At 40.2% G+C, this 13,207-nt stretch overlaps 1 protein-coding gene across 7 annotated transcripts in view; it reads right to left on the bottom strand.

Annotated features, from left to right (window-relative positions):
* Positions 1–2,649: 2,649 nt before the first annotated feature.
* The window catches only part of LOC309720966 (protocadherin-15-like), a 223,742-nt gene continuing 213,184 nt past the window's right edge, over positions 2,650–13,207 (bottom strand). For 4 of the 7 annotated variants that reach the window (XM_082558243.1, XM_082558242.1, XM_082558241.1 and 1 more), the window contains 5 exons: positions 8,248–8,269; positions 7,554–7,592; positions 7,330–7,403; positions 5,358–5,472; positions 2,650–5,171 (listed from right to left, as the gene is read on the bottom strand). In XM_082558243.1, the coding sequence (XP_082414369.1) occupies positions 3,222–5,171; positions 5,358–5,472; positions 7,330–7,403; positions 7,554–7,592; positions 8,248–8,269 (2,200 nt within the window). In that variant the 3' untranslated portion in view covers positions 2,650–3,221. The remainder of the gene's footprint in view (positions 5,172–5,357; positions 5,473–7,329; positions 7,404–7,553; positions 7,593–8,247; positions 8,270–13,207) is intronic. The other 3 variants (XM_082558238.1, XM_082558239.1, XM_082558240.1) reach the window with 1 other exon arrangement.

Here is a 13,207-nt window from a genome sequence, read left to right as displayed (position 1 = left end):
GCCAGCTTTAATCCAATTCATTAGGAGAATTTCACAAAAGGTGATCGGTGAAGTCCTCTTATGTCCTTTTTTTTTTTCTTTTCTTGTTAAGATGAAATGCATCTGTGCCCCCCTCATATCCAAAGAAAATTAATTTGCATTCTTGTTAGGAATGCTCCTGTTTCATATTAGTACGGTATACACATAGAATAAAATTTTATACAAGAATTGGCAAAAAACAGTGCATAATATTGTACCCAAGAGCAGCACTGTGCACTGAGCTGACAGGAGTGCTGTTCTCCTGTCAGCTGTGAAGGTTCCTGTGAATGTGCATGCAGAGTGGACTAGCAAAGAAACCAGGTGGCTGTTGAGACACAGTAAACACAACATACACGTGAAAATTAAACAACCTCATCTTTATGCTTTTGGGTTGGTCTTGCTTCTATGTATGCATTTTTTTCTTTTTCCCAGTGCAGAGATCAGTTTGGATCCTTAAATACACCGGGCTTGTTGTTGTAGGAACAAGGTTTCCTCCTGACCTATTTATGGAGCATCTTTTCAAGCCGTTTCACTCGCATTCAGCTGCTGCTCTTTCTGAACATGAGCCGATGTAAAGAATTTGACTGACATTCTCATGGTGTGAATGAGTGCAAAACACTTATTGTTAATGCTATTCTGGATGTGGTAGATGTGCAACGCTATGATAAACCAACAATCAAACCAAGGATGTTATTAAGATTTCCATTTACAATTTTCATTTTGCCTTTTTTTTCCCTTCTAAGCAGGTTGTGCTGATAGTTGAGAAAGTAGGCTCAGTGCTGTCAGTTTCTTGCAGTTCCAGTCATACTTCCCACAGCTTTTCAGAAATACAGTAGCTATCCACAACCCCATATTTGGTGACCTGTCATTGCTCTCCTTTAAAGTGAAAGCCCACTCGACAGAGAAAGCATCATTCTGAAAGCCCTCTTTCTGCAGATGCTATATTGTTTTGAGATTACTGCAGAGTTCTGCTACTTTCCTCCTCATTATACAATTGAAGGCTGTCTTTATAACCTCAAACAGTATCATAAAGGCATGCAATGATGTAGTTTCATGTTTGAATAAGACCCAGCTGCTATTAACATAATCCTTGTTGCTAAAAAACCTTCATGTTGAGCATAGGGCAACGTGGCAGAAACGATAAATGCCAGAAATTATGCTTCACAAACCAATAAAATAGGCAGAGCTTTATTGTTGAATGTGATACATGTTTTTGGTTTTCCTTCCACTGTCACGACATGATCAGACTGAACCTGCATCATGTAAAGGGACTGAAAATATCACATTCTGTAGGTACAAATGTCCATATAAAAACACTATGATCACACCGTCATATTCCACTGTTGAAATACAGCAATGACAGTCATGTGGCTATTATGTCTTTAATGTCATATGTTAGACTCTTCATATCTGTTAGATAGAAAATAGACAAAAATAATTTCATATATTTTTCATAAATTCTCAAAAACATCACCGAGTGATCACAACATAAAATAATCAGTAACAATTTGAATTATTCGCAAGTACAACCCCATTAGCAAAATAACTTTCTTTTCCCACATCACAAACTACATTACCACCATTTCTTCATATTTCTTTAAAGTACCTTTTTAACAGCATAGTGTAATGGACAATTTGTTTCAGAAAAAAAAGATAAACGGATGCAAAAAAAGGATTCACTCCATAAAATAAGTCCATCTTCTGTGCTGAATAAAATTAAAAGTACACTCAAGCACTCAATCACATATAATTTCATATTTCTTTGAGGCACTCATTGCCTTTCAGCTCAATGTTCCCACCTGTAACGGCCCTGTTGGTGATAAAAACTTGTTACAATAAGCTTTAACATATTAGGACTAAATAAAATGTGACTATAAGGGCAATCACCCATCTGTGATTGAAGCTTATCCAGCTTAGGCACACATTTTTATGACCAAGAAAAAAAACACTTGATAGAGAATGGAAAACAACCAAAAAAGGGGGATCAATTTTTCAGCATGGCCAGTCAGAGTTTTGTCATTGGTATGTGCAGGTTGTTCCAAGGTCCCATCCACAATTCCTCCTCATCTGATAATGTGTGGTCACTGTGGGACTCCAGTGTCTCCCTACTGTTCTTGTGGTTGTCAACTGAAGTCTCTTGCTGCTCAGTGACACACGGGCCACTGCTGTTTCTGTCAATTGTGGCCTTAGCAATATTGGTTTTGGACCCAAAACTTTTAAGCTCTTTAATGGTGGAACCCAGGGAACTACAAGAGGACCGAGTGTTGAGGTTGATGTCCATGTTGGAGGGAACACTCGTACCTCTTTCATTTTCTGCTTCGTTTCCCATGTCCTCAACACTAATAACCGGAGGCGGTTCTTCATGTGTTACGCCCAGCTTTTCTAGTTTTTTAAAATGCTTACCCAGCCGACATGGAGAACCCATCTTTAGGTTGTTTAGATGAGGCGGTCGCCTAGTTCGCACAATAGTGCCATTCTGTGCGAGGTAGATATTCCCGTTTATGTTGCTGTGGCTGTTTGGGAGTCTGTTCCGTTGCGTCTCTGTGCTGCTGTCCTCTGCAGTGGAGCTGGTCTCGTTTTCCCGATCTACAATCAACTTAATCCGCTTCTTTCTCCCAGGCTGAGGAGAAAGTGGAGGGTTATTGTTATTATATTTACTTTTTTTAAGAGGGTGCAGTAAGTGAAAAATCTTTTTTTTAAAAACCCACACACAGAAACAAGTACTGTATAATTAAAAAAAACTGGGAAACAAAGCTGTTTTGAAAAGAATTTGCAGTAACTGTTTAAATCAGAACCTGGCTAAAAACCTGTTTTATCATTTTTTTAAAGTTTCTGTTCTGTGCTAGACTTGCATTTTAGTGAGAAATCTCGTGTTTCCATAGAAAATGACAACCACACAGTAATAATCTGAACATCACAAGAAACACAACCTCCCAAAAAACACACTGAGCAATAAGTTAGTGTTTTGACATGCAAATTTCCACTCTAGAAACACGGCATGAAAACATCAAAGAGAACAGAAAGCCAAAGATGTGAGAAAGAGAGATTCCAATATTGCAGCAGGAAAATCAGGTCCTTTCTTGCTAAGGGGGAATGAGGAAAAAGTGAATGTGAACTCTCTAGAGGCAAGCAATATTTCTTCACTCCCATGCAAGGGTAATTGATTTTATTCACTCTTACTTCACAGTGGACAATATATCTCTCTAGAAGGCAGTTGACTTTCCCTCAGAATCTGAATCAGCATCAGATGTTTCTTCAGTTTCTTCTGAGCTCTTTGATGCACTGCGGGTCCCTGATCCAGAGCCCCTGACTGAGGATCTGTCAGAGGAGATGGCATCCTCGTCCACCTCTGTGATAGGAGACAGTCCTCCATATGTCTCTTCCGAGGTGTCACCAATGCTTCTGATCTCAGAGCGGGCAGGAGGACCAGTGTAGGACGTAGAAGGCCCAGGGTCTCCAGATGCCACACTGGATCTCCTAGATGATCCTGCATCACTGAGTTCGCTGGTGGACTCTTTGCTCTCGTCATCAGCCTCAGAGTCGTCTTCATCCTCCTCTTCACTTTCCTCTGTGATTGTGTCCTCAGATCCACGGCTCACAATAGACTTTCGGGAACTTCGGCTGCCACTAGTTGACTTGGAACCAGCTGAGCTCATGCTGCCCAAAGAACTCACGTCTGAACCAGACATTTTTCTCTGGCTGGACCGAGATAATGAGCCTTCACTTCCTGAACCTGATTCTGGCTCACTGGCTGTCCCTGTCCCTGACTCGGCTTCACTGAGGTCCCCGCTGGACTTCTCTGAGGTTACTGCTGATGATCTAACACTTGAGCCAGATAAAGATGCAGCAGTACCACCACTACCACTGCCACTCTCACTTGTACTTTCACTTCTGCTACCACTGACACTGGAACTCCCACTGACACTCTTTCCAGAAGCACCACTCCCCTTGCTGGCTTCAGTCGCAGAGGATCTCGTGGAAGAACGAACAGAAGAGCCACTTTCTCTAGTGCTGCCTGAAGCTTCCTCAGACTCGTCTTCAGAGTCTTTCTCTGTTTCTGAATCCTTTTCTGTGCTTGTTCCCCCCTCTGTTGCTGAGCCTGTTTGTGATTCTGTTTCTTCCTCAGACTGTGACTCTTTCTCGGTTTCTGACTCTTTCTCAGTTTCTGACTCTTTCTCAGTTTCTGACTCTTTCTCGGTTTCTGACTCTTTCTCAGTTTCTGACTCTTTCTCAGTTTCTGACTCTTTCTCAGTTTCTGACTCTTTCTCGGTTTCTGACTCTTTCTCGGTTTCTGACTCTTTTTCTGTAGCTGACTCCTTCTCTGAGTCTGACTCCTTCTCTGACTCAGATTCTTTCTCACTGGCAGATTCCTTATCCGTCTCTTCTCCTTCAGACTTGGACTTGCTTTCCTCATCGGAATCTCCTGGCTCTTCATCAGGCTCTTCCTCTGAGTCCACGGTGCTTTCATTGGCATCATCCCGGTCTAAATCAACTTTGAGATAATCTCTGTCAACACTGCTTTTCTCTGAGGTTTCATCGTCAGAGCCCTTCTCTTTACTGCTTCCACTAGCACCTGCTTCTGGCTCACTTTCTGTCACACTAATGGACACTTTAGACTTTCTTTCATCCTCACTAGCTGCTTGTGAGGCTTCCTCATCTAGTTCACTGCCAGTGGCTGAGCCACGACTCACACTACTCTGTGACTTTCTTCGGACCTGCAACTTTGTGCCCAAGTTGATTTTCCTCAAGACTTTCCCAAGCTTGCTACGGGCATCAGACTTGCTGTCTATTGGTCCCATAACTGCTGGTCCATCAGCTAGACTTTCCTGGCTGTCAATACGGCGAGCAGACATCAGTTTGGCATAATCCTTGTCCGTCTTCCCGGCGCCAAACATCTTGAACATCCTGGCTTTTTTCCATGGAGATGTGCCAGAAGCACTGGCATCAGATGGCTGCTCTCCTCCCTTGCTGGCAGCCAGAAGTTTGCTGAGTTTCATGACAGACTTCAGTTTCTTGGCAGCCTTAGAAGGTTCACCCTCCTCTGCTGGCTCAGCTTGTTCAATTTCATCCTCTGGTGGCAAATCCCTAAACGCAACTCTCTTCTGCGGACCTCTACCTCGCATGCCACCACGGCCCCTGCCTCTGCCCCGGCCCTAAGATAATCACATTTCATTTAGCAACCATGAATTTGTGAATATAAAGCCATCGTGCTGCATAGGTTTCACACACATTACTGTTCAGTAATACCTTGAACACACAACTTATTAAAACAAATATTTGAGATAATACTCAAGATAATCAGTGAAAGTCTGAAATTCACATTCAAGCAAGGGTAATACCTCAGGGCCATGTGGACTGTAGTAATACCCATCATCCTCCACAATAACCTCTCCATATTCATCATACATGGGTGATATCAGCCTCCGCCGACTGCCGTACTGAGGAAAGTCGTACCTATAGTTGTTCACAGAAAAGGGATTCGAATTAGTTTAGGCTGATGATTAGTTGAAAACACCAAAGTTGACACACTGCAATATTAAAAAAATAAATCTCAACCAGATTTATTACTTTAATATCAAAGACCCACTGTATCATGTAAGGGACCTGTTATTATTAGTGATAGTAAATATTCTGCATTGCAAAGGAAGATTATCAATCTCCTATGGGAACAGGAATTATAGCAATATCAATATACTCACAAAGAATCAAGCAAGCTAGAAGGTTATTTACCCCATATCAGTGTTTTAAAACCTGCATTGTATTTACAGTACAGTGTGATTTGCTCAGTAGCTAATAAAGGGGCTTAGTTTTGCTGTCTGGAATTCTTTCCATTATTATTTTTCAAGTCCTTTCTCTAAATTGCCCTCAATTATATCAGGCTGATCCCATTAATTACTGCTTTTGGTTGTTGTTAATATAACTGAGAACGTCTTTGGTCAGACAGACAGTAATTGCTGTGGTGATTTACTGCACTTTTTGAAATTACTTTTCAATTTAGTGAGAAAGCAAACAAGAGGGGGAAAGCATGCAGGCTAAAAGGCTAAAAGAGTGTTCCTCCAAAAGAAAAGAAGACAAAACAAATATTTCAGTATATTTGCCTGTGTTTGTCAAAATCCTCTATTGAATTACAAGAATGCAACCACATGTGGAAATGGAGACTGTAACAAGCAATAACTAAAAGCCCATTAAAAGCACGTGAATTTAATTAGCTTGTTTAAAGACCACACACTATGTATGCAGAATGCTAACAAAGAAACACAAGAGAGAAGAAAAAAGTGTTAACGGTCAAATTACATAACATCGTATGGTAGCCGCAAACTTTTAAATATATAAATCAAATTTTGCTTTACTATATAATATGAGGCTGTACGCGTTAATGCGGTTGTTTAATGCCTCACCTAGGATGTGAGTTAATATTTACTTTAAAATACTAAATTAGAGAGGTGGCTACACTTTACGTCTGCTGTAAGGCCCGTGCAGTCTGGTGACTGCAGCATTAAAAGCTTAACTGCTAATAAAGTTTGCCCCTCATCTCAAATAGGAGCAGATCAAAGTCTTCACATAGTGATGGTACACTCACTGGCAGTGGCAGCTTTTACAAAAAAAAAAAGTGACATGTCATTAAAATATAAGTTCAGCTTGTTAGAAATGAAGGTGTGATTCAGACAATAATTAAGCTGGCTGGTGAGAAACTACAGAGGCAATTAGAACACTTGATTTCACTACGCACAGTTTTTTCCCCCTAGTTTGTTAGATTTTCGTTCAGCGATTTAAGGCTGGAAGATATAAAAGCTTCTTCCCGTTTTGATAAAAGTTGCAGCATAATTCCCCACAGCAGCGCAAGTCACCTGCAACAGAGCAGGAGCGTTTAATGAATAACAATTTCTCAGCAGCTGTTACAGCTTTGAGTTCCATGTTTTTCCTTTTTAGACCATATGGGCAAAGTAACCGGGCAGCCAAAACAGCCTTTATCCATTAAGCTATGGGAAGAACATTCAGACTCTCAGGTGCCTGACTGAAGGGAACATAACTGATCTCATTTTGGCAGGAGTAAAGAGGGCAAATGCTTGGATGGTACTGAAGGGGCAGCTTAAGTTATGTGCATCATTTTATTCTGAGCTTCTTTGAAAATCTCATAATTCTCCAAGGATCTCGGCTCTCAAAGAGAGCTAGAAGGCAAGGTCAGGATGAAGAGGTCCTAATGATGTAACTTAAGAAAAAAATTTTTTCTAAATGAACCAAGGGAGATCAGGTCCATGGATTAAAGTACAACTGATTAGAGATAAAACAGTCAGTCGGCTGCATGCTCACCCCTGGTCATAATTATAGTAGTCCTGTGTGTAGTAGTCCTGGCCTGGGTCGATACCTGACTCCATGGAGAGTTCCTGCGTTTCAGAGGGGCAGAGAGGGAAATTACTCAGCACTCCTCACAATAAGACATCAGAAGATGAGCAGCAGCAGCACAAAGGGCGGGGGGCATGCACAGCAGAATGACCACAATTGCTTTAAATTTAGAAAAGCAGGTGTGTTTCTACCTCAGGTCTCAGAAGAGATGGCCTCAGCAGTTGCTGTTGCTGCCAGAAGTTAGTAGAGAAGAAGGATAAGGTAAAGGAAGGGACAGGCAGCAGAGAAACAAACATGCGACAGACCTCAATCTACTTCAGATTTAAAGCCAGACAAAGCTGGACTCACTGAAACATCTACGGAGAAGGAAGGTGAAAAGATTGATAAATTATTGATGGAAACAAAGCAAGGAAGGAGAGTGAAAATCCCAGCCAAGCAATGGAGATGAAAGAAACTGCGCTCAATAAAAAGGAAGGAAGAAAGAAAGAAAACATCCCGTGCTTATCTGACACTGACAGTTCAGATGATTTAAAAGATTATTCGAAAGGAAAAAAAGACTTTAATGTCAAACTGACAAAAAGAGTCACACTGTTTGGTTCCTGATTAGTTATTTTTCCACCAGAGGAGAAAAACTCATCCAACTGCTTATCTGCTATTTGACGGGAACATTGGAGAATACAAAAGACTCTCAAAAATCAAACCTAAACTGTAATGTCAGTGTTAGAACTTCTATCACCGCGATCTCATCTTAATCTCATTCACTGTTTTCCATAAAGTGAATCGCAGATAAGAATAATGGGATATAAGCTTCCTCATGCTTCCTCTAGTGTCAAAATGTCTGAGCACAACAATAAGGTGTAAAAACATCACGATGGGAATCCTTACCTGTCGGCCGTACCCTCGCCTCCTGCGTGTCACAGAAAGGAGAAAATAAGATAAATAATGAATATGGACTGACAACAACATTTCAAGTGCTTATAGATAAATTAAATGTTAAGTCTAGTGTGCCTACGTTCTGCTGACCAGAGAAGAAATAACAGCTTTACTTACTCTGCATTTTCAAGTGTTAAATTACAGCGTTGCAGATATTGTTCTGCTTTAAAAAAGGGTGCCTTAGGCTGCAATGTTATCACGCTGGTGTGGGCTGTTTTTTTCTCTCTCCCTCTGTTATCTCATCCAAACAGGAACAATAAAAAAATACAATAAATGCAAATATGGAAAGGGCTGGGAAAATTTGAAAGTCAGTGTTTATAAAGTCATATCTAATGAATCTACCAGCAGATATGAAAAGGACATTGTGATAAAGGGCAGAATTTCTGACTCAAAGAATTTTAATAAAAATCTCTTTGGTTATCACGTCATAATATGCCTACAGAAAGTAATGGATTTCTTTTCTAATGAATTGGGGAAAATCTTAGAAATGTCACTATATTAACCACATGAAAAACAACTCAGAACTCCTCCTGAGGATAAAAGTGCGCCTGCATTGTCTTCAGTACGAGTGAATGAAACGGCAAGTAATGGAGCAGCTCGGCTGAAAGCTCCAGCTTCACGGGCGTACAACTGTAACCTGTCTGGGCCCATAAATGATGATGACTCTCACACACTCAGATATATGGCCAAGCAATGATGTGAGATTCCTCTGGAGAGTTGTAATCTGTTATTATGGGCAAGGATCAGGGGACAGGGCAGAGCCATATGCCACACCTCCCAGGCAGAGTGGACGATGGGACTGGGATCTGATGGATGACCTGTTGGCTTGGCTGCTGGCTACTTCTGTTTCATGCAACATGAAGAAAAATGGCCCAGTGGACAATAGCCATAGGAAGTTTGCACAAGAGAGGAGTTGGCAGAAGATGTGTGATGAAGAAATGTTATAGAAAAAGAGGTAAGAGTGGTGAACTCAAAATTACAGCAAGACTGGAATATTGAACAGCCTTGTATCGTATCTATAACAGGAGGGTGATGTTGGCTCTGTTAATAAGTAGCTTTACTATCTGGCGGTGCAGATATTTACATGGAGACTAAAAATAGAATCTTTATCACCCTGCTGGTACAACAACATGTAGTAAAGCAAAGATAAACATGAAAAGGTTGAAAAATATAAAGATGAGGAGCTTGTTTTACCACATTTTTTAAAATTAGATATGTAACTGGAGTGAGCACCCTTTTATCTTAGCAAACAAACAGAAAAACAAAAAGAAACGGGGAAATATAATCACATTACCACCATCTTTGTGCAGAGATAACAAAGCTATCTATCAAAGCTCACAAATTAGCAGGATGCTATATTACTAGCGATCCATAACTGTCTAGCCAGGACAGGAAATGGCCAATTTTCATCATTCACAGGCACAACTGGTTACTGGCTGGTCAGTCTCATATACGTCTGTTATAAGCCACTCTATTTCATGCGTCACAACATGCAGACAAATACAACTATTTGTGCTGTGAGTGTGCACAAACTTCTACAGAGTGAAGACACCAGGTTTCCCAAAGTAAACCATCGAAGGTTGACCACGGTCATCCTTTGATGGTTTACTTGGTTTTAGTGCACTAAAACATTTGTCACAACGAACCTAATCAGACACCTAAATAGCCTCACACAGCTGAGCATGGACATTTTAAAGAAGCTAACAAAGACAAAGTGGCTACAGCTAAAGCTATTCAGGGCTCACAGCCAGCAGCCTCGGTAAGAGCCTCGGTATTAGTGAAGGATCGAAGAAGTCAATCTCCTCTTAGTTGGTAAATTTCTAAACATAATAGAAAGTCTACTAGGTGTATGAAATTTGTTTTGTTACATAAATCTGTTGTACCTGCTTTTGCCAGTAAGGTAACATATGTCAAATAAAGGTGGGTGTACAGCAACACATTTTCAGTTAAATATTAGTACGTCTAGTAGAAAACCACTTTATTTTCAGTTTTTTTAAGAGGGAGAGAAGATCTTACAACCTACTCATGCTTGAGGAAAATTGTGAAGTTGAATCATTTCTTCTTATTATTTTTTTCTTATTGTGAAAATTATATTTTGCATTGAAAAAAGCTGATTTTTGTTTGCAAATGCTGCCAGTTATAGTTCTTAGAAAAAAATCAAAACGGCCAAAATCTAGTATTAATCTGAATCTGCCAAGGATATTGAGGTTGATGCATATCTATTTATCAAATGCTACCTTGTTTGTTTTAGCTGTAACCCTGATATTATAGCTAATTTATTGTGGCTTTCGGGTGTGTTTGTTTCCTTTGGACAGAGCTGTTTCTTTATAACAGGATTTAGTTAAATATCTATTATGTGGACCAGAATAGAAGGATTCTTTTCTAATGTAACTCACAGAAAGACAGCTGCAAATCACCAAATGTTTAACTTTTCTTAACAAACAATAAATCTGGTATAAAGCTGCTTACTAATCGGCATTTTTTGTGCACACACCCGCTGTTTTCTATAGGATACTGTATAATGATTGGTTTGTATTTTCTCAGTTGCAGCTTAGATAATTCTACTAAAAACATAGTAATAATAATGGATTGGATTTATATAGCGCTTTTCAAGGCACCCAAAGCGCTTTACAATACCACTATTCATTCACTCTCACATTCATACACTGGTGGAGGCAGCTACAGTTGTAGCCACAGCTGCCCTGGGGCAGACTGACAGAAGCGAGGCTGCCATATCGCGCCATCGGCCTCTCTGGCCAACACCAGTAGGCAAGTAGGGTAAAATGTCTTGCCCAGGGACACAACGACCAGGACAGAGAGCCCAGGGATCGAACCGGCGACCTTCCGGTTACAGATGCGATTCCCAACCCCCTGAGCCACGGTCGCCCAAACATAGCACGTTATGTGTATGTTACTCTTGACTTTGACTGGTTTTTTTTTTTGCATTCCCAATCAAAACTTTTTCTGAGAATAATTCTCTAGAAATAAACTGTTTAGCTTTCCTTTCTTTATTTTTTTTGATATTACTGCATTGAACTGTCAGCTGGAATACAAAACAATATTGATAAAACCAACTGTAAAAAAAGAATATAAAGAAGACAATCCATTAAGACGGCTCTTTGGGTTGAAAGAAACAGCGTGTGATCACCTAGCCTCTTTGCAAAAGAGATTACCCCATGCAGTGAACATGGAATACAGAATTAGAGGACCTTCGATCAGCCCATCAGGGGAACATGTGATGAATCAAACATTACATTGCTCTGGAATTGAGGTATGCTAAGACCATTTGCCTTAGGGCATGGAAGGTGAAACAAACACATAAAGGGTATATAGCAGAAAGACAGAGCGGAGAGAAAGTGAGAAACATGAACACAAGAAGAAGAAAAAAAAGAAGAGAACGGGAGCAGAGGCTGCATTGCAATGAGTCTAAAGAAGGTAATAGAATCTCCAGAGGACCAAAAGGAAAGATTAACAAGAAGAGGCCAAGGATTGGAAAGTATCAGAACTAACTGCAGGGAGAGGGGCGGTGTAAGAGACAGAGAAACGCAGGCAGGGAGAAGGTCAGAGGAATAGAAAAGGAAAGGAGAGAGTAACAGTAGTTGACAGTCCCACAGGCAGCAACCCTGGTTAACGATTGATTGCTTCTCTAATTAGCCTTTTCCAGAGTGCAGACGAACATCACAGTGACTACTTTATCATGCTGAGAGGATCTTTGCGGACATGTGAATAGACAGGTCCCCCAGCGGTTGGCTCTCTTAATTCAACATGAGCCTCCTGGGATCAGCCGATGTATATCTTTTTATAGCTTCAACCAACATAAGAGGCTTTCAAATAAATGTAGCTGGTACAGGCATTCACTTGTTTGAATAAAGACACTGTGTACAGCTTGTCATATTATATTATCCCGTATTTTTCGTTTGCTTCAGTATACATATTTTTGATTCTTTATGTACATATTTCACAGAATCCCACATCTCTTAAGGTTAGATTTCATTTTCAGTCACCATGTTATGTACTTAAATACACCTACAAGTAACAAGTTTCTGAATATGGGATTACCCTCACTGAAAACTGAGAAGCTTATTCCATAGATTTACATACCTTTGGGAAATTGGTGAAAACAGATATTGAGAAAAAAAAAAGGTCTAATATTATGTTGTTCTTCTTGCCTGATTTGGATTCTGGATGAAGCAATTGCATAGTAAATTTTCATGCTCTTATCTCAGAGAAGAAGTAAAAGAACAAATTCAAAATCCCCAATATGAAGCCAGCCAGTGGTTGAAGAAACAGACCCCAGGGCTGTGGGACTTGAAAAAATGCTATTTAGTATAATTTAATTAAAATAGTTTTGGCTATGAAATGTTAATGTTAAGATTAAGATGGTGCATATGTATAACATGCTGAACCGACTAATCCGTGAACTCAGGGGCATACTTAATGCTATCACAGTCCTCATACCAGTTCACATAATTAAAATATGAAAAAAAAAGCCAAACCCATACTAAATATGCAAGCCTCTTTTTTATACTGCTAAGAAAGGATCTGAGGACATTCCTTGGCTGATGGCTCTAGAATTTAAAAAAAAAAAATGACATGACTAAAGCATACACTAACTGTATACAACATAAAATGCAGAAACAACAGGAAAAAAACAGGCATGGAAATGTAGAAATGAACATAATGAGAATATGGAGACAAAGGAAAAGTCAGAACACAGTGGACTGAGAAGTAACCTGCTCACTGAGCTCAGCAGTGTTTGGACTGTTTGAGTTCAGTTGGCTTGTCTGCTGAATGTCTGCTGCTACGTTCAGTTTACTTGCAGCATTTCCAGCACAATTCATACTTGTTGAGTTGATTTGGACTTCAGAGCTGGAGTTGTTTGCTTTTGGCATGCTCTGCTCCTCACTGGTGT

This window comes from Aulonocara stuartgranti (assembly GCF_965226115.1).
Source record: "Aulonocara stuartgranti genome assembly, chromosome: 13".
NCBI lineage: Eukaryota > Metazoa > Chordata > Actinopteri > Cichliformes > Cichlidae > Aulonocara > Aulonocara stuartgranti.
This window is presented reverse-complemented; position numbering and strand designations above follow the sequence as displayed.